At 50.9% G+C, this 21,054-nt stretch overlaps 2 protein-coding genes across 2 annotated transcripts in view; one reads left to right on the plus strand and one right to left on the minus strand.

Moving 5' to 3' along the window:
- Window positions 1-251: 251 nt before the first annotated feature.
- Nkx6-2 (NK6 homeobox 2) lies at window positions 252-1,799 on the plus strand. Its single transcript, XM_048455289.3, has 3 exons — window positions 252-908; window positions 989-1,161; window positions 1,351-1,799. Exons 1-3 carry the CDS (start codon window positions 503-505, stop codon window positions 1,603-1,605), a joined length of 834 nt encoding a protein of 277 aa, XP_048311246.3. The 5' UTR covers window positions 252-502; the 3' UTR covers window positions 1,606-1,799.
- Window positions 1,800-3,422: 1,623 nt separating this feature from the next.
- The window catches only part of Inpp5a (inositol polyphosphate-5-phosphatase A), a 189,244-nt gene continuing 171,612 nt past the window's right edge, over window positions 3,423-21,054 (minus strand). The window contains exons 12-16 of the mRNA XM_087908310.1: window positions 19,187-19,260; window positions 8,133-8,244; window positions 5,676-5,744; window positions 4,810-4,897; window positions 3,423-4,726 (exon numbers count right to left, since the gene is read on the minus strand). Of these exons, the coding sequence (XP_087764436.1) occupies window positions 4,817-4,897; window positions 5,676-5,744; window positions 8,133-8,244; window positions 19,187-19,260 (336 nt within the window). The 3' untranslated portion in view covers window positions 3,423-4,726; window positions 4,810-4,816. The remainder of the gene's footprint in view (window positions 4,727-4,809; window positions 4,898-5,675; window positions 5,745-8,132; window positions 8,245-19,186; window positions 19,261-21,054) is intronic.

Raw genomic sequence — 21,054 nt, forward strand, 5'->3', positions numbered from 1 at the left:
ACTAAACTCCCATCCAACGGGATTTATTTCATCTCTGGGAAGATAAATCAGGGGGCAAATTTACAGCCCCGGAGGCACCTGCCGCGCTAATGGGCCCTTCATGGAGTGCATGGCCGGCGGGGGCGCGCGCAGACGGGCGGGACGTTGGCCAATGGCTTGGTCGCCAGTGCCTACAGCCAATCAGCGCGCGCGCCGCGCCCAAGCCCCGCGGTTATCAGTGCATCCGTCCCGTGCGGCGCCGCTCCGACCTGCCCCGGAGCAGGCACCGCGGCTGCCGCCGATCTTAGTATCCCTGCCTTCTTTCTGTCCGCTGCCCATTTCGCGCTGCAGCCGTCGGTCCTCCTGCTTTCCCGAGGGGGCCGTCGGCGTTCGTCTGAACGCGTTCCACGCGTCCCAGTGCAGCCGGCGCTCGTCGGCGCTGCGCTCAAACTTCCGGAGTCGGAGGGCGCGGGCTGTGGCAGCGGGGCCCGGATGGGAGCCCGGGTCGGCGGCGGCGGCGCCCATGGACGCTAACCGCCCGGGCGCGTTCGTGCTGAGCAGCGCGCCGCTGGCTGCGCTGCACAACATGGCTGAGATGAAGACGTCTCTGTTCCCCTACGCGCTGCAGGGTCCGGCGGGCTTCAAGGCGCCCACCCTAAGCAGCCTTGGTGCGCAGTTGCCTCTAGGTACTCCTCACGGCATCAGCGACATTCTGGGGCGGCCGGTGGGTGCAACGGGTGGCGGCCTCCTGGGAGGTCTGCCCCGCCTCAACGGGCTCGCCTCGTCGGCAGGTGTCTACTTTGGGCCCGCGGCCGCCGTGGCACGGGGCTACCCCAAGCCGCTGGCGGAATTGCCTGGGCGCCCGCCCATCTTCTGGCCCGGGGTGGTGCAGGGCTCTCCATGGAGGGACCCGCGCCTGACCGGCTCGGGTAAGTGACCCGCGCGGGTTGCGGTGAGGAGCGGGGCTGGGCGCGGGCCGTGGACGGCGCTCACCGGCTCTTCTTCGCAGCCCAAGCCGGAGGGGTCCTGGACAAGGATGGCAAGAAGAAACACTCGCGGCCGACTTTCTCGGGCCAGCAGATCTTCGCGCTGGAGAAGACTTTCGAGCAGACCAAGTACCTGGCAGGCCCAGAGCGCGCGCGGCTTGCCTACTCTCTGGGAATGACCGAGAGCCAGGTGAAGGTGAGCTCGAATGGGCCGGGGTCCAGCAGTGTTGTGGCGGGGCAGAAGCCCGCGTCCTGCGAACGGCGGGAGAGCGGCCGTTCGGCTGCGGCCTGACCGCGGAAAGCGCTGGTGCCAGGCGGGTCCGGAGTGCTGGTCTGGTGTGGCGAGCCTCGGTGCCCGCCTCATGGTCCCTCCCCAACCCCCCAGGTGTGGTTCCAGAATCGGCGGACCAAGTGGCGCAAGCGACACGCGGCAGAGATGGCGTCGGCTAAAAAGAAGCAGGACTCGGATGCCGAGAAGCTGAAGGTGGGTGGCTCAGACGCGGAGGAGGATGACGAGTACAACCGGCCCCTGGACCCCAACTCCGACGACGAGAAGATCACGCGGCTACTCAAAAAGCACAAACCCTCGAACTTGGCGCTGGTTAGCCCGTGCGGCGGCAGCGCGGGGGACGCCTTGTGAGGATGCGGCCAGGCCAGAGAACCCGGGAACCGGGGCGCGCGGCATGCCCCGACGCCAGCCGCCCAGCCGCAGTGTGTATATATATTTTTACAGAATAAGTTATAAAGCGGACATTGGCGCGGCCTCGGCGTGAGGTGCGGAGTGCGGGGTTTGGGCCGGTCACTTTGTATAATCAATAAATTATTTAACACGTCCCCGTCGGAGTTGTGGCTCCCAAGGCTGCACATCGTGTTTCTTCCTTACGGAGCTGATGCCAGCGGGCGGGCAGGCGGCAGGACCCTCCGGACCCCACCTGTTCCCCCTGTGGGCGCCAGGGCCTGGTGCAGTGGGGCACGGCAGTGCTTGATGACGACCCGGGGCCCGTGTGCGCCTTGGGTTCAGAGGCTGAGCGCATGGTGATGGTCCCAGAGCTGTGCGATGGCCGCTTACAGGAGAATGGACCTGGTGAGACTTGAGCGTCTGGAGCCCAGGCCAAGCAAAGGCAGTTTTCATCGCCCCGAGAAGGGAAGAACATGGCAGCTCAGTGCTTGAACGAGCCGGACCAGCAGGGAACTCGGTGGAAGAGACCCCAAAGCAGGTATGGTTTCTAATTCCTGTGGCCAGAAGTATGGCATCCACTGCACCCCTACCGGAGATGTTTAATGCTGACTCAAATGGATGAAGTTGGGACAGACATTCAACCACACTTGAAGGGGGCCCCAAAGTCCAGCAAGGCTTGTCTGCACTGCAAGCAGCGGGCGCCCTCGCGCTACTTTTTAATTTTTTTTCTTTTTTCTTTTTGTGCAAGCTGGGACAATGAGTGTGCCCTGTTTTTCGGTGCCCTTGTCCTGGTTCGGGCCAAATCAGCACTGTCTCAAGTGTGGGCTGCGTTCTATCACAAGTATTTCATAATGATTATTCCATTTAGCCAAAATTCTAAATATTTTGAATATAAGTACTTACTAAAGTCCAGCTGCGGGTAATAAGGCCTGAGGCTCTGCACGCTCCACCGGGCCCCAGGCTATCAGTCTTAACAGAATCTCATTGGGAGAATGCAGGGCTTTAAGCAGGGCTGCAGAGATGGTGAAAATCCCCGCCCATGCAGCTCAAAAGCCTTCAGCCTGTTTTAGCCATCCTGACACCCGCCACTGGTTTCTCAGAGGGCCCTCAGCGAAGGTCACTCCTACCTGAGCAGCTCGTGCCCAGGCAGGGAAGAGCCTGGCTCCCCTCCACGGTAGACCCTTTCAGGGTTACAATTCCCTGGAGCCGGGTAAACACCCCTTCAGCTTTGGTTCACTCCGCCCTGCACAGCTGCACCTTTTAATGCACTGATGGTTAATTGTGTAATTTCAACATGAGCTATTCACGACAAGATTTCTATTACACTGCATTTAAAAGATATTTATTAGAATCACGAGAAGCTAGTGTTTTGTTTTGCCTTTTGTGCCATCAACTAAAGTCAAATGCTTCTTTCGATCCACTGGCTGACTTTCTTTAAAAGGAACCCAAAGATTTTTGTTTTCCTTAAATGGGGCAGTGTGTTGTTTCTGTGTTGCTTCTCGACCAAAGTTCAGAGCAGAGCAATTTAGTTGAAGGTTTTGTTCAAAGCAAAAGAAAAGCATTTGTATAATTCCATTTAAAATAGTGAGGGACCAGGCTTTTTACACTACAGTAAAAAAGTCTGAGGTGATTTTTCTGAGGGCTTGGTGCCCTGTGGCAGAAGGGGACACTGAAATTCCCAGGATGAGAAGCGGCCAGAGCAAACAGGGCACAAAGGCGACCGCTCTGGCACTTAGCATTTCAAAGCCACGGAGAGTGAAGCAAGAGACAGGCGCAGGAACTGTTTCACCATGATCAATTTTATTGCTTAGGAACCGAGCAGTCACTTCCAGAGGCCTTCAGAGGAAGGACCCACAGCTGGAACCCACAGACAACCGCTGCGGACATGGCACATTGGCAAGCAGCGACCATGGCAGTCACAGACCCGACCCTGGCATCAAGGACACAGGCCGGCTTTCGGTGATTTCTAGGGAAACCGACATTAACTCGCGCCTCCGCCCCATCCAGGAACTGTAGTGTTCAGAAGTAAATCAATAAAAGCACGCTGTGTTTCCTCAGCAGGCTCCGCGGGCGCCTTCCGTGGTACTCAGTGCTGGGTGCGAGTAAGGGCAACAGGCTGTGCCCAGCATCACCCATCGCTTCTCTGCCACGTTTACACACAGCCCATGCTAGAAGCGATCTGTGGGAAGTGGACGAGGCTACTTCTAATTCTCCCACGAGATTATGGTTTTAATGTAGGATACTTGGCACCATAAAACGGTAACAAAAGACAGACAAAACGGTTTACAAAATTCTTAAAAGATACACCCAGGCTAGCTATAAACTTCACATTCAGTTCTCAGTATTACACAGAAAAGGCAGGAGAGTGACAAGCTGCTAGTGCAGGCATGCCGCAGGAACCCTCTTCCCTGGGCACTCGCTAGGCCCTGTCTCAGGAACCTGTGCTGACTGCTGATGGACTCGCCATTCAACTAGACTGCGGTTCTGCCTGCTTAGGACACTCGTGCACTCATACTGGAAAGTATATTCAGCATAAGTTTTGGTAAGATTTATAAATTATTTTTAAAAAGTATATATTTATATGTATTTATATATATAAAAATGGAAAGCAGCTGCAGTGTGATTCAGACGCCATGTAACATGGCAGTAGAGTCAGACCTCGGGGCCTCGGGCTTGAGCACACATGGCAGCCTTGCTGCCTGGGCTAATGCCCGGCACACTCCTCCTGGCAGAGAGGGACGCTGGACACCTGGGGCTCTAAATGGAGAAGCTTCCTCCACAGACAATCATTAAAAATGGAAAACTGTGAAGTCTAAAATACAGGCGCTCGGCTGTCTGTTAGAGTTTTGGCAATAGGACTGTGGCTTGATTAAACCCAATATGTCTACAATGTCACGTGACAGACACGACAGTGAGGTATGTGAGGCTTTCCGGAGGTCCGGAGGCTGAAGCGAAGTGTGGGGCCGGCCGTCTAGCAGGTGATGCTTGGGCGGGTTCCGATGCAGCTGTTAGGAGGATGAGTTCGATACACTGCTACAGGGAGGTCTCTCGAGGATCCTCTCATGGCGCTGGCACCTCTTCCCTGGAGTGGAATTAGTAATTTGTTAAAGGATCAAACACACCAGGAAAGCTGCAGAAAAGAGAGCAAGGAGGAGCCATATTTACCACCACGTCACTGCACGACACAACACTTGTGCACATGGGCATGAGGTTTACCTGCCCCAGGTGCGATTCGGAAGGCCAGGAACACCGGCTGCAGTGGGAGAAAAGGGGGATGTCAGCATGCACAGCTTGCTGCCCAACATTCCCAGACTCTGGGCCCTCATGTCTCCTGAGCTTCTAGAACTCAGTCCAGAGGAGATGAAGGCAGTCCGTGTGTATGAAACAGGGATTGAGACAGCCTGGACCTGGGAGCTAAGAGCTGGGCCGTGAAAGGACCCACACAAACTCTTTGTGCTTATAAGGAGGGTAGGGTCCCAGATAGGAATCAGTGTAAGGACTGTGGAGTAAGTTCCAAATGCAGAGGGATGTATGCACCCGAGACCAGGGTATGCAGTGTCCCTCCCTCAGAGCCCTTGAATATGGAGGATGTGAACTTGTCTAATTTGGCTGAGATTTGTCACCTGGCCTCATGCCTCTGGGGTGGTGGGCCACTCTGGGTTCAGGGCAGCCATGCATGGGAAATCTGTGCAGATGGTCAATGCACACACACCTGGTCTGTGACTTCACTCTGACAGGAGAGAGCCTAGCATAGGGAGGAACACAGTCCCAAAGTACACTCAAGAAGCAGCCTTCAACCATAACCAGCTGACATGATGTTTCCCACACAGAGAGATTATCTTCTGTTATGACTGATCATGTCTTCTGCTTACTCATCCACGCATCCTTTGGTATTTTATTAAAATGAAATTAACTCAGGTCAACTTTGCTTGCTTGTTAAAGTCAGACTAAAGGAAACGATATGATGCCCACACACTACCCACCCACAGGGGTTCAGCCCATGGACCTCAGCAGCACACTGCACACATCACCTTGTGGTCTCCCATGCAGACATTAGGCCCGATGTGGTCGTATGTGGCAACTTTCTCCTCGCTCTCTGACTGGAAGCAAACAGAGAGAGAGGGTGTAAGAAGGCTGAGGCAATCTGTAGTCCTGCCAGGAGGGGACAGGCAGGGGGTTTTGGGTATCCTTGGGCTAAGAGGGGAGGGGCTGTTGCAAGAAGGCTTTGAGGGGTGCTAGGTTGGCTGGCTATGTGGCTGGCTCTTCTGCTGAGAGGAACCCTGCCTCTAGAGGAGAGGGGTGGCTGGTCAGCCTAGGGGTTGGGATGCCCCAGGTCTCCTCTACCTGTCCACTGGCAAGCACATAGTCCACAGCCCTGCAACAGTGCCACTCGGAGCTTCCTTCCTAAGGGTGTGTCCTTATCTGAGTAGCTCATCTGTTTCCCATTTTCCCTATTTACACTTGCTTCTGAAAGCCTGCTTTATTAACCTAGTGCAGGCCACGTACGCATATTAATGGACTGCTCCCTGTACTTCCTGGCAGACCCTTGGCTTTGGGTTGGAAGGCAGAGGTTTTGTCAATGCTAATCAGTCAGTCAACTCTGACCAGGCTGGAGTTTTATACCCGCAGCTGAAGCATCTACAACGATAAAGTTAAAACTGACTTATCTTTAATGCAGTAGGAAGCTTAAGGTCAGATTTACTCTCTAGCACGATCGCCTGCCAGAAAGTATGAAAACATAACCTTCAGCACCGCATGCATGAGCACTTGCCCATCTTTCAGGAGCATGTGGCCGACTCCTCGGAAGTGGAGGAACATCCATCAAACGCTGCAATGGTAATTTACAAAGGCAGCATAAAATCGTGGGTTTTCAGCTGTATAATCTTTGGACAGATAAACAAATTACAGAGGGGATCAGACAGGACACAGGCACACCTCACTGAGCATTCGTCACCGAGGCTCCCAGGCACCATGCCGCCTGGCGTTTTAGGACTCAGGAGGCAGAACAGAACATGATGAGGGCACCAGCGCATGGCATGATGGATGGTACTGGGGAGGTAGCCTGAGGCACTCTGGAGGTGCCGTACTGTGAGCCTCAGGGACTCCAGCCCCTGCAGGCAGAAACTCTCCTCAAGGCTTTACTCTCAGCTTAGATAAAGGGCAGAGCTGGTTCTGCCAAACGTGGCTTTGAATTATGAATCTGGGGTCTGGAGACCCAGAGATGTGAGCACATGTAAACAAGCTCCACTGCGGCCTTCCTGAAGCTGTGCATGCAGGGCGCTGCATGACCTCACAGGTTCCTGGCAGCCTTCCGATCCTAATCAAAGTGCATGTATCTTAGGGACCTTACCACAAGGTGCACTTTTTATGATCTTATGTATTCTCAGTGGATGACATCAGTTTCTTCTGTCCACCCCAGTCCCATGGAGAGGCTGAGACTGCCGATATGAAAAACTGGGTGACTCTACTGCATGCCTAATTCTTGTGCTCACTGGCTCAGGTTGCTGAGTGGGCTTTCCACAGAGAGGGCATATTGGGGCACAGGCCCCACCCACGAGGTTAGAAGGTAGGGCTGTGTGCGAAGGCTGCTGCAGATCCAAGAGGCTTCTGGTCACCACCCTTGGTTCCGGCATACCTCCCTGCAAACTCCTCTCTATGGCCAAGGCCTGCACACCAGCTGCACCCATGTGTTCTGGAACACAGGAGTGGTGAAAAGTCTGGGACCTGGGTGACAGTGGCTACACACAAAGACCAGCATCTTCAGGTAGAGGATGGCAGGCCTATTCCACAAGCTGGGGGGGGGTACCAAAAATATGTATGTGGGTGTTTGGCACAGGGACAGCCAGTGGCAGCTCATGGGGACTACAGTACAACCCAGCAGCACAGCAAAGGGATGAATCCTCCCTCCCCAGCACAGGCCTCCAGCAGTAGGGATGAAGCGGCAGAATACAAATGCCCCAGTTCACTGTAGGTCCTTCTCTCACTTCCTCCTCACCAAGGGCCCACACCTCGGTCTGACTATGGCTCTGCATATACTCAGCCTCCAACTGCTGTCCCTGCGTGAGTTTGCCCTTTTCACTGTTAGATTTACATGGATGGGGTTGTGAGCTAATTCAGATATTGGTACTTTTCAAAACATGCAATTTACGTAAAATATAGGGAGTGAAAATAATAGGAAATCTGAAAACCCTCCCTATCTATGACTTGAGCACATTACCCCTTCATCTTAATCCTGCTGAGCCAAATGACAACTTGTTTTGCTTTACATAACCTGTAAACTGCCACAAGGACACAGAACCCCATACAATAAACTATGGCTAGACCCCACTGTGAGCAGGGTCTTTGTGCTTCCACTAAGATGACAGCGGCCCCGACAGTGGCCTGAGTGCTAGCTGAGAGGTGACTAGGCACCTGCCTTCTGCTCATCTGACAATCAGCTGAGTGCATGTGCAGTCCTTCTCCATGGCCAGCTCAGGGCTCCCTCCTACCTTAAGGACCAGCTCCTTGGCAGACAGGGACATGAGGATTCGATCACACCATGCAGGGCATCTTGTGTTCATATACTGCTCTCCCTGGCTGGAGTCCTCGCTGTACGGGTAGCTGTGGAGACAAAGGAACAAAGCATTAACCACACTCTGGTCCCAGAAATCCTCCGAGTTATGGGGGGAAGGGTGTTTGCTATCCAGGAAAGAATGCACACAGTGAGGTTTCTAGAATATGATGCCAAACTTGAAACTCAAGTGTCCTCATCAAACTTAGTTCTCCCTGGATATACCTATAGATTGCATGGGTCAGTCTGGCTGGTTCCTATATACCCCTTACTCACACAGAGACCTCACACTCATGGCCTGAGCCTTGTAAAGAGGCCACCTGCCTCCTGTGCCTGCCACCCAGGGGACCTACCAATTCACCACAGTTGCAAAACATGGGCACACCTGCTGGATTGTGCTGCAGAATGAATTCCATGTAGAACTGGCAAGGGGAGAGCCTTTCCCAGAATTTGGCTGGTCCAGGTGTTTGCATATCCACACTCTATATGGCTTTCAGACGATAGTCTTTCAGAGTGCAACGTGCTTTCTCATGTCAATTCCAGAGCACCAGGCTTATGCTCAAGCACCCCTGTTGACTTCAGCTAAGAAGAGCATGTGGCTGTCAGGCCACTTATCAGGTGGTGCTTGTGGGAAGGGGCTCATGCCACCAGCAGGCCTGGCCCCACTCCCATGACCCTAAGGGAGCTGGGAAGCTAGTATCTCTGGACCTCAACCATCTAAAACTGGCAGATGCTGCACAAAGCATGTATCCTTCATAGAAACCATGACTTATGACCCTTGTCTTCTATAGGAATTACCACTTTACCTGATTAAATTTACCTCAGATTAGGCTAAAATCAAAGTCTATGTAATTCCTGCACATAACATTATCATTTTGAAGAATGTAAAATTTCTCATACTTTCATTTTCAGGAAGAGCAAAAGGCCAATGGCCAATCCCATTTCTGTACATCACAGTGACAATGACCTTGTTCAAGTGCTCCTCAGTCCACACCCATGACACAGGCTGAGTCAGGGGGACATCTCACCGTGAGCACACACATTAAATGGCCACCCTGAGCAGAGATGTAAACTGCAAGATGGGACCACATGGCCTTTCTGGCTTCCATGATGGTGAACAGACATGGCAGTCTCTTTCACAGGGAGAAAGCCTCATGGTGAATATAACGATGTGGTGAGGGCTAAAAGGAGAAAAGCAAGGGCCCAGTCAGAGTGGGGCTGAGAGTGGGGTGTGTGGTTCAATCCTCTTGGGACTGTGTTAGAACAGGAAGCTGGTTGCTTTGACCAGGTGCTGAGCACCCTAACTCAAGACCCCTTTCCAACTTGCACATGCATTGCAATGGAGTCTCCATGGAAACAGAATACTCACTCACTGGTCATTCCCATGGTCCAGCAAGGTGCTGGCCAGCTGGCTCTTCTAGAGGGGCTATGTGGTTTCAGGAGTGAGACCTCAGCAGGCAGAGTGCCTTTGTTTGTGCCTACTGCTATAGTTGGCCTTGATACTGTCTTCAGATGGGAGGTCCAGTGCCCAGCTAAATGCCCAACAGTAGCCCAGTGAGGCCAAACTTGAAAAGCACCGCTGGGAGGTGCCAACTTGGAAACAGGATTGAACAGAGCATGTTATCGGTTTAAAATAAAAACTAAAACTACATTTATTAATATGGGACATATGCAATGGTGTGTGTGTTTAGGCCAGAGGACAACTTGTGGGAGTTGGTTCTTTCCTTCTATCGTGTAGGTCCTGGGAATTGAATGTAGGTCATCAGGCTTGGCAGCCAGTGCTCTTACCTGCTTGGTCATTTCACTGGCCCTCTTAGTTTTTGTTTGTTTGTTTGTTTGTTTTTTGAGGCAGGGTCTCCTGTATCCCAGGCTTCCCTTAAACTGTGTAGTCAAGGATAACCTTAAACTCCTGCCTCTACCTCCCAAGTGTTGGGATTACAAGTGCCCGTTACCGTGCCGTGTACTTAGCACACTCTTAGAAGTCATCATCTCATGTCTGACATCAGCCCTGACACGGTTCTTAAGCACAGGTCACCATCCCTGGAGACCCTGCTGTCCTGGAGACCTTGCCGGATGTTCTACGGCTGGCCCAGAACCACAGTCCAGTGGAAACACTGAGGTCTGGGTTTGGGCATGCCAGGTGATACGGGAGTTCTGTCCCCCAGGCACAGGGAATAATAGCCTGAGAGCTTGCAGACCTGTAAAGCCAGAACAAGCAGGAGACAAGGAAAACCCTTATGCCACCAGGGATAGGATCTGCAGGTGGTCACTGATTAGACATACCAGACTCCCTGAGTTATAGAAGAGAACAGTGGGAAAGACAGGTATTGATGCTTTCTGTATCCCCCAATACTGTCTACATTTAACAAGTTCTGGGGCGGGTTCCATGTTCCTTTGGACCCTATAGGACTCAAGGCAAACTCTGCTGCTGGAGGGGGATGAGGGGGCGTGTCCTCAGCTTTATAGCCTGAGGTGCTCTACAACATCCAAAATACAAAAGCGGGAAGTTCTGATCCAGGAAGGCCTGGAGAGACCAACACTGGGTATGGAGTCATTCATTCCATCTTCTATTCAGGGGCTAGGGGCTGCTCAGCTGAGTGCAAGGACTGGATGTGGCTGCATGGAGATGATTAATGCAAGCAGAGCTGTGCATGCAGACTTATCTGGAAGCAAACCCAAAAGGGGTGGGAGGCAGGGCAAACCAACCCTATCTCGGCTCCATACAGCTCCGGGAATAATCGTCATAATTAATTGCAGTGCTGATAAAATTAACAATTGCCCACCTGTGCTGCCTCCACGCTGCCTCCCTTCCTCTTCACCCCTTAAACTTGGTCAGGATGTGGGCAGCGGCCCTTTGCTGGCTGTTTGCTTGCAGCCTGCCTGGCTCCGATGACAAGGCTAGGCTCAAGACCTGGGCGGGCTAGGCTTGAATAGTGTTGCCATGGCCCCCATGACCACACTGTGGGAAGCACAAAGCCTGTTGTGTTTGAGAGTCCTACAGTGCAGGCCTAGGATGGTGGGGAGAGGAAACCAGTGTAATTCATGCCTTTGCTTCAATTCTTGGCCCTTCTTGGACCATAGGAAAACAAGCATAAGAAGGTCATTAGGTAGTATTGAGGCTGTCCTCAGAATAGGGAGAGTGGAAGGTCTGAACCCCATTTTGCCAGGCAGGGAGCCTCTCTGCTTTCACCTGGCAAAAGGTCACCTGTTCTCAGTCCCTGCACTGCTTTTGATGTTGGTTACACAGCACATCAAAGGCACTGGCATCAAGGGCAACTTAGCCCTGGCGCGTGTGTATCACAGAAGGAATTTCACTAGGGACACATCTACACATCTACATCTAGACGCAATGAACAGATACTAAGTTGCAAAGACACTAGCTGCTATTAAAATGTCTGAAAAAGGAGGAGCACGTGAGCTAGAGTCAAAGAAAATGAACAGAGCACAAGGATTCTGAGCAATTCTGAAGTGCCTAAGTAGAAGATCCTAGCTGCCGAGGTGCCCACAAGTGTGCTGGTGGCTGGAAGTATGAGGTTGGAGCCCACCCTGGTTCCCTTTGCTATGGTGTCAGGGACAGCTTGCTCATACTATATCTCAGGTGACCACAGCTTGCAGGCATGGCTTTTCTGTCCACTGGTTCACTGACTGTCCCCGCGTTGCATGCACAGACTTTGTGCAACCAGGACCCAGTAACAACAGACCAGTCCCTCTTTGCTTCTTGACTGGGTTCCAAGTCACGGATATAAGTCTGATTTCTGGATTTTTGGCAAACGTGACCAATGCTACTTCCAATGCTGAAGTTACTGGAGGTGAAACATCCATGTTATAAACATACGTGTCATTTAAAAATACTGATCTTATGCCAAGTTTGTCCACTGACGAGGGTGAGGGTGAAGCTCTTCCCATTCAGTGTTCCCTGAGTAAAGGTTCTGGTCTGCATAGCACTTAAACTGCCCTTTCTAAGTTAAGCTTTGTATATTAGGCAAAGTGCACACAGGACAGAAATGCATCAGCAGATCCTGCTGAAGGTGGAGGATGCCGAGCTCAGTGCCACAGCAGGTGTGGCTGGTAGTGAGATGCATACAGGACCCCAAAGGGTTCAATTCACGTGGGATGGCTCATGCAGGCTTTGATTGTGGATTTGTTCTCAGGGCCTGAAGGTGTTTGTTTATACTCCAAATGTCCATTCCACAGGTCTTGGCATTTTGGTTATTGCTGCTTTGGGGCTACATGGAATTTGGTGTGTGAGCCTCAGGGTGAAGGAACCCTGGATCCTTCCAAGATCCAGGAGGTAAAACCACTCATCACGGCACCAAGATGACAATGGCTTCCATGGTGCTCCTCCTGCACAGATGAGGCAAAGATGACTACAAGAAGAGCAGAGGTGCCTGGGCAAGACGCAGGCAGTGCTCCACATCATCACCATCAGTGCTGCAGTCACAGCAGGGCAGATCCTGTGCAGAGTAAAGACTTACCCTCCCAAACCCCAACCCTGGGAAACATGGTTCCTGGGAGTAAAAGCTGTGAAAAGTGAGTATCCAGGCCCTTGGTGCCACAGGCCAGGCAGATAGGAGCTCAGGCCAGAAATACCGTTGTGCTACTGGACAGCTGCCAGTGTTTGGGCAGTGCCACTTCTGAGGCAGGCTGACAGACAAGCACAGAGCCTTCGCAAGGACACACAAAAAGAGTTGTCTCTCTGGGGTTGGATCTGATGGTGTTTGTGACCAACCACAAAATTCAGGTGTCCAATGAGCCCGACAGCCCTCCCCTGAGGTACATTTGTTCTCACGAAGGGACCATGAGCTCTGGAGTGATGTCCATCACCTGCCCCACTCAGTATCCAATATAACGTGACCACTAAACGCCATGGGGCAGGTCTAGTCTGAGCCCAGAGTATGTTCATATGTTCTCAATACAACACTGTGGTAAGGGGCTAAGGAATCACCACTTCTACAAGTCATCAAAGAAAGAAAGCAAAGTACCCATAGCTGGGGGGCGGGGGGTGAGCCTCTTCCACATTCCTGTCACTTGTCTAGTCAAACTTCTAAGTAAACTTTTAAATGTGAGATGTTGCCATTCTTTTAACATTACTTTTGTTTGAAAAATCTATTTTTTCATTATACTGCTACTTAGTTAACATGCAATAAATTTATTATTATTATTTTAAAATAAAGTAATAAACATTTAGGGATCAACAAGATCAGCATGTAAATGTCCTTGTTACCAAGACTGGAAACCTGAGTTTGGCCCCAGAACTCACATGGTAGAGGTTGTGTTCCTCGAGATACAGCCAAAATAGAAAGAGCTTGGAAAATGGAAGTGAAAATGAAAGCCACAGGATAAGGCAGAGCCCTGGGTAGTGGGCAGGACGGCATGTTATGTGAAGACTTCCTAGCTGCCCAGTGTGGCCTGGGCCCTCAAGGATGCATGGAAGCTGACTGGCTCCTGACACATGCAATCTAGGTACTAAGGAGCACCTTGTTCTATATGAGGGTGGCCACATCTCAAAATGGCCAGTGAGCCTCACTGGTTCCTGGGCATATAAAAACAGAACTGAGATGGGAGTTAAAGGCCTCAAAAGCTGCTTTTAAAGGTAAGCAGTTTTACTCAGCCACAGTGGTTCTAGTGTTAGCAGAGCAAGAACAGATACTTAAGATTCACTCTGGGCATCTTCATAATGGGAACACAGGGACTCTGGGGCACCTCAGGGTAGTTGTATGTCAATTAGTCAGACACTAGGCCTAAGTGGTGGCACTAGTCCTTCAACAAAAGGGGTGCACTTCTGAGGGGGACCCAGGGCTTCCTGCATGGGCCCAGAGTATGTGGTGGTGGAGTTATTATGAGCTTCCCATATGCTCGCCCACCATACCTGGTGATAAGATGCAGGCAGAAGCCTAGGATGGGAAAGAACTCACAGGGAGAATAGACACTCCAGGCACTGTTGTCTCCCAGGAAGGCTTCTCCCAGTCCATTTGAAGGCCTCCACAGATAACACAGTGGTGAGGCCATAGTGTAGTCTCTTGACTATGGGACAGGGCTACAGCAAAGCTCCCATTTTCCCTAGACAGCATCCTGTGGTCCACTTCTCTGCTGAAAGTGGAGTGAGTTCTGGATGGACAGGTTGAAGTCCCAATGCATCAGTGACAGGCTGCTGTGTTAGAAACTATGCACAAATACAACAGTACTCACACAGATACATGTGCTTACTCATATACATGCACATTCATGAATTCACTCCTTCCACATCTAAACCTTGTACATGTACCTACATATACATGTCCATGATTAACACACTCATTAACATATATACATACCTATGCAGGCCCTAAAAGTATACATATGCACTGATGTGCATACATATACACATTGTTGCACATGTGTGAATACCCATTATCCAGCAGAAAGGTCTATGCACATATGGATAGACTATATATGCATATACTATACTATGCTATACTCATGTACACAAATAGTTCATAATATACACACATCCTATACATCACATATTCAAACCCATACAGTGTGTGCACATACACATATATGAGCAAAATATGAACAGCACTTTCTATGCACACATCATCACCCATGGATATCTAAACTATCTACATAGATACATTTTTACTCATACAGTATTCCTAAGGCTAGCTTTTTTATTTTATTTTATTTTTAGGTAGGGTCTCACTATGTCACTGTGAAGCCCTGGCTGACCTGGAACTAGATCTAGCTAGACTCAATCTCAGAGATCAGACTGCCTCTGCCTCACAAGTACTGGGATTAAAGATGTGCACCCTCATACCTAAGCCAAGACTATCTATTTTATTATAGACTAAAAATGTATCTGGTATATACTGTTAGGTTTAAAACCTGGGACAAGTGGCTGGGGTGTCTACTTAATATATCAAAGCAGACCTGGCTGCCAAGTTCTTCTGGCATCCCTCAGTCCCTATCTATTACAGGGCTCTCCCAGCCGGCACATCCTGCCCCCTACCCTAACTTCTCCAGCCCAGGGGCTGTGCTGCCCTTTCCTATATAATCCGACCATTTTCACAGCCCCATTCCCTTTGAGCCTCCTGGCTGCTGCACCTGGCTCCTCTCTCTCTCTTCCCCTTCCCATCTCCTCACATGGCTCACAGTTGTGTCCTCTCTGGACTCTCCCAGATGCCTCCCTTCTGTCTACTAAACTGTCTGTCACCACAGCCAGGAGCAGTCAGGCCCTTTCCTTTTTTCTTTTGTCATTCACACACCACCACTTCAGTCACCGGCTCCTTCCCAGCTTACATGTCTCTTTCTTCTGTTCACACTGGAATGGCTCTCCAAACCGCACATGACAACACCACAGGGACTGCGAACTGTTTGATCGTCTTAGGTGTTTAGAGACAGGGTCTTCCATGTATTCTCTAGGCTGGCTCCACCTCCTGATCTTCCCAAGTAACTGAGATTACAATCACGGGCCACCATTCCCAGCTTGTCACAGTTTTAAAATGCAGTAGAACCAAATGGAGAAGGAACATCAGTGCTCTCTGGGCACGAGGGGCCTCACCAGCGTCCCATGAGGTGGTGGTGGACACTATGTGCATCCTGAGTTCTGGGGACAGGTCTCAGGAGCCTTTGTTGAAGCCCATGCTGAAGACACATGTTATGACTGGAAGAGAGTCCAAAGGCCTCTCAGAATGTGGACTAGAGCACACACTGGACCTAACAGTTCAGTTTAGATCATCTCCTCTTTCTCCCTACCCATCATGAAAACTTGAATGCTATTTCTAAATAAAGAAAAACATGTATAAGACTAGTCAACAGGTACTGGTGCCTCCCATGTGCTTGGTATACAATACATATGTTCAGGTGGTCTCCAAGGAGTATGCCTGCTGGGCTGGCAGCTGGCCTGGGTCCACACACCCTCTGATGTGTGATGGTAAAGCCAGAGAGGCAAGATGTTCACAGATGCTAGGGAGGGCCACTTATTCAGGCTTCAGGGGCATGAGGGTCTATATGTTCTATGTCTGGATCCTGCAAGGTAGTAACTGACATGGACAGGTGGTGAAGTTTGCCTCAGTACCCAACTCCAGGGGTGGGAGGCAGAGCAGGACCCTGACCACAGTGCAAAGCTCAGTCTCATGACTCAAACAGACAAGAGCCACAAGATGGGAGTATGAGGCCTGCAAGCTTCTAAGATAACTGTGACCACTGAGGTAGATGAAGCTTGCTGGTGGGAGCCTCTGCGATCTGACATGGGATTCAGATGCTCTCACAGCAAACGGGGGGGGGGGGGGGGAGGGCTCCAAATCCTCCATTAACCTTCACCACTGCTGTCTATCAGTCTAGCACACTACCAGGTCACAGAGTAGATGCCCCTAAGTCTCCCTGGGCTGGGTGCCTGGGTGGACCCAGCTCAGGGTCTCAAAGCCCGAAGATGAGGCAATAACCCTGCCATGCCTAAGAGTGCCTCTGCCCATTGGGATGATGGCATATGATTCCATTTCATTACTGGCCTTCCATTGGGTGACTATTGGTTTGAGGCTCTCGTCTCCTTTCAGGCTAGTATGACATGAGAATTCTCTTCACAACTCAGAATGTGACACCTCACCAAAGAAGCCCTGCTTTTGAGGGCTCACATTATTTGCCTAGCTCTACCCTAATATCCAGGATGCTACCATATTTTAAGGGTACCTTCCTCAGTTGTCTCTGAACATTCCCTATGGTGAGCTACATAACTAACTCAGTTCTGGAATAAGAATACAGTCATCTTGCTGGGGGGTGGTGGCGCACACCTTTAATCCCAGAACTTAGGAGGCAGCGACAGGTGGATCTCTGTAAGTTTGAGGCCAGCCTGGTCTATAAGAGCTAGTTCCAGGACAGGCTCCAAAGCCACAGAGAAACCCTGTCTTGAAAAACCAAGAGAGAGAGAGAGAGAGAGAGAGAACACGGTCATCTCAGGGGTACTCTGCATAACCAATCTCCCCTGAGTGGGAATGTGGGAATCCTGGGCACTGTGCTGTACATACCTCTCCCCATCTCTGAACACAGGGATGGCTCTTACATTCTTTCCTGTTTATGCCAAAGATTCTGTCTTAAAAATCTACTGATGTCTTTGCTTCCCACTCTCTATGTCCCTGAGTTTGTCAGGGGATTTGATCCTGACAAACAGGCTGGAGGGAATAGGCCTACTCCCCACCAGCCTTGGCTTGGCATAGGGAACTTTCCTGGGAGGCTTGTGGCTCCAGATGCTGGGGTCATCGTTTAGGGCCCCTTCTTGATAACACAACATTCAGTCGACTAGAACATGCCAGTATGTCAAGATGGCTTCAACCCTGCTCCTGCCAGGTATGGAAAGCAGGTCCCTTGGTTGCCATGTGGGTCAAGGGCTCTCTGTTAGCTGCTTGGGCTTATACTACAAGGCCCTCTGGATTTTCAGCCTGGCCAGGTCCCAAGCTGTACCTCTGGTGTTTAGGTAACTTTCAAGACTGCAACACTGAGAGAAAAATCTCAAGACAGATGCTAAATGTAGTGCAGAAGTCTTGAGGGGCAGGCATGTCCCCATCCTACTGTAGACCCTGGACCTCTCCGCTCTTAGCCAGGCATATGTATGTTTCCACCAACACCCATGATTCACTGGGGATATTCAGAGTGTCTGAGAGTCACATGAGGGTCAGAGCAGGTCCCTCAAAGCTTGATAGGATGTACCTGACGAGTCACTTGGTTGCCCATGAATGTGATCCAGGGTTATGCTGGTTACCACTGGCTGCAGGGCCAGGTATTTTGGTCAGTCCCATGAGGTTACCTCCTTGAGCCATGTTGCTAAGAACCAACATGTAAGTGTCTAATATCTTGGCCTGGGCACTAACTAGATGTCTGGGAATTACTAGGGCCTGTGGCCTTGTTTTCCCACCCCCAAAACTCTATCCAGTCCCCTCACCTTAGTCTCCTGGTCGGGGGGTATGGGCTGGCAACTGAAAAGGAAGAAACCATAGGAGTCTAGTCTGTGCAAGGATGGGTCTCCCCACTGCACGTTTGATTATGTCCAGTCGGCATGGAGATGGAGGACACTGGCAGAGAGGGGAATAGCTGGCTGTCAGACACATTGGATGCAGGACCCTCATTCTGAGGAAAAGATCCCCAGTCTTTCATGCCAGGCAGGTGTGAAAGAGCAGCAGCAGCACGATCAAGTCGCTGGCATCACTCAGCCTGTTGGAAAGTTTCCTCACCACTTTAGGTCACAAGACTTGGGATCTGACACAACCAAAGGGCTGGGAGGTGGACACCCACGGCTGCTGGAGGCTGTGCCTGCAGCAATCCCTTGTCCTCAGGAGCCACCTTCTGTAGACTGTTTCCAGGCAGATGCAAAGCCCAAGAGGCAAGGCACAGCTGCAGCAGATGGCGGGGAAGCCTGCAGCTTACTTGGGTCCACCACATACCACACACTACGTTCTGTTAGGCCTTTCCCCTTGCTTTACACTACAGCACCCTGAGACCCTGGATGTCTCAAGGGAACCAGTGCCATTGTTGCAGGTATCAAGATTCCAGGAGCACCACAGTGAAACATCAAGTACTTATCTGCTTCAGAAACGTAGATTCAGAACTCCCTGCCAGGCAAACCACACATGGTGAGTCTAGGTTTCCGGAGATCCTCAGCATGCTGCCCACAAACCTGTGCCTGCAAATCTACAACTTTATTTTTTCACATTGGAAAGGGGTCTTAAAAATATAGAATCATTTATTACTCACAGCCGGTCCTTTCTTCAGGCCATAGAAATGACATGAGGAGGTATAATTCACACACATGGGTGTATGCATGCAAACAGATGCACACAACACAGGTACATACATGCAGACAGACACACATGCAAGATGCCATGGTGATATGTACAGAGGACACATACAGACAGACACATGTGCACACACGCACATGGATGCACACACTGACACTGACTCACAGACACACCTGAGGAGATGCTGGGAAAGTTGTCTGCTCTTAACAGGTACAGGGCTCCTTACCTGGGGGGGAATGAGATGTCCAGTTCATACAGTCTATCCTTAAAGACAGACAACTCCTTGTCAAATTCCAAGAGCTAAAGAAAAGAAAGAGGAAAACAGAATCACTTGATTTCCTCACTGGAAGGTGGTGCTCTGTGTGTACCTGGGTTGTGTGCAAATTCCTAAAAGCAGGAATGACTCAAGCGTCCAGCATGATCTTGCCCTACTCAGAGAAGATCCATCACTACTGAGACTCAGGGGTGCCAGCCTGGCTCTACCATCCAGCTGCTTCTGCTGTGAGCAGAGCAAGAACAGTGCTCAGACTGCCTGGTCCTGCTCATATGAGACACACAAATACGTCCCAGAAAACATGCACCCCTGAATGGGGCCTAGATATCCCTTCCAGAGTGAGGGGAAAATGTCCAAACTGAAAGTGACCCTCAGAATGAGCAAAATCAACTCAGCACATCAGAAACTGCGGCTGAGCCTGCACACTGGTGAGAGTCTAGAAGCCAGCAGGGTGGAAATATTCACTTTGGCATGCAGGGAAAGTGGCAGGCAGCCTGGCTCCCTCAGTAGGCTTCCATCAGAGTCCTACGCCTGCTGGAAGGAGAGGTCCCCACCAGTCATGGCTCTGTCCAGTCACCATGAACACCCTGTGGGACACTATCCATTAATCATGTCCTACGCCACAGCTGTGTGTAGCCATGGCATCGTGCTGGGGCTCCCCTCAGAACTACACCGTGTCTCCACTTCTTCCTCCCACCTCATCCATCATTCTTGAATGTGCAATTACCAGCATGTGTACACTGTAATTACTTGTGTGCCAGTCTGCTACCTGCTCACTGGCATGGCTCTTCTGCCTGCCTGTCCCTCGCAGAGCTGCCTTCATCAGATCAGCACCAGACTGGGTGCCACTCCTATCAACCAGAGTGACTTGGTCCTGGGTAAGGGTCAAGTCAAGGCCAGTCGAAATCCCCCTCTGAGGTGATTATGTTTATGCGAGAGGAAAAAGGGTAAGCTATCACTCCAGACAGAGCCTCCTTATTTAATATCATAACCTCACAGCCATGTGGTGGCATGCTGGACATTCACAGACTCAAGCCAGAGGGCCTCAGACCCTGTCTGGCCTGGCTCCAACATTGGCTTCCATTCGGCACTACTATGGTCTTGATCATATGAACAAAACAGGAAGAACCAAGTTTGCTTGGAGGCGCTGCCAGTGTGAGTCAGGAGCCAGTGTTCCCCAAAGGTCTTGGTGAAAGCCTGAGGCAGCTCAGAGCTACAAAGTACAATAAGCAACAGGTGCATTGACCCAAAGCACAGAAGTACCTGCTCAGAGGAGTTTCAGGAGACTGGGTGGAGCACAGCACCCCACCCTCTTAAATCCCTTCTCTTTTCCATGTTTACTATGGACTTTTAAGGAGGATATGCAACCTCATGAGGTCTCCTGAATAGGCTCCTGAGAGGTGATTGGAATTCTACTCTTCAATTAAATGACTCCATTGCTTCTGGTTGCCATGGTTCTGGATTTATGCCTTTTCATGATTTATATGGCAACTTCTTCAGGTTACTGTAAAATTTCTTCCTTCTTGTCAATGCTCTGTTTCATTTGGTGTCTAGATTTTCCATTCTTTCAGCTCAGGATACTCCGCTTCTGAGGATCTGTGATATAGACAGGTGTGAATATCGGCAGGTGATCTCTTCCTGATGGAAGGGGCCCTCTGTCCACCCATCTTGTCTCTGCTGCATACCTTCTGCCACACCAAGTTTTAGTGCTGCTTCTGGGTCACTCCTCCACCTAGTCTCTAGTTTTTAAATCCTGTCTTCAGCAGCATCTACTCAGTCTGGACGTTCATCCATTTATTCTCAACAACTATGATCTTAGA

This window comes from Myodes glareolus, chromosome 7 (assembly GCF_982192425.1).
Source record: "Myodes glareolus chromosome 7, mMyoGla1.1, whole genome shotgun sequence".
Lineage (NCBI taxonomy): Eukaryota > Metazoa > Chordata > Mammalia > Rodentia > Cricetidae > Myodes > Myodes glareolus.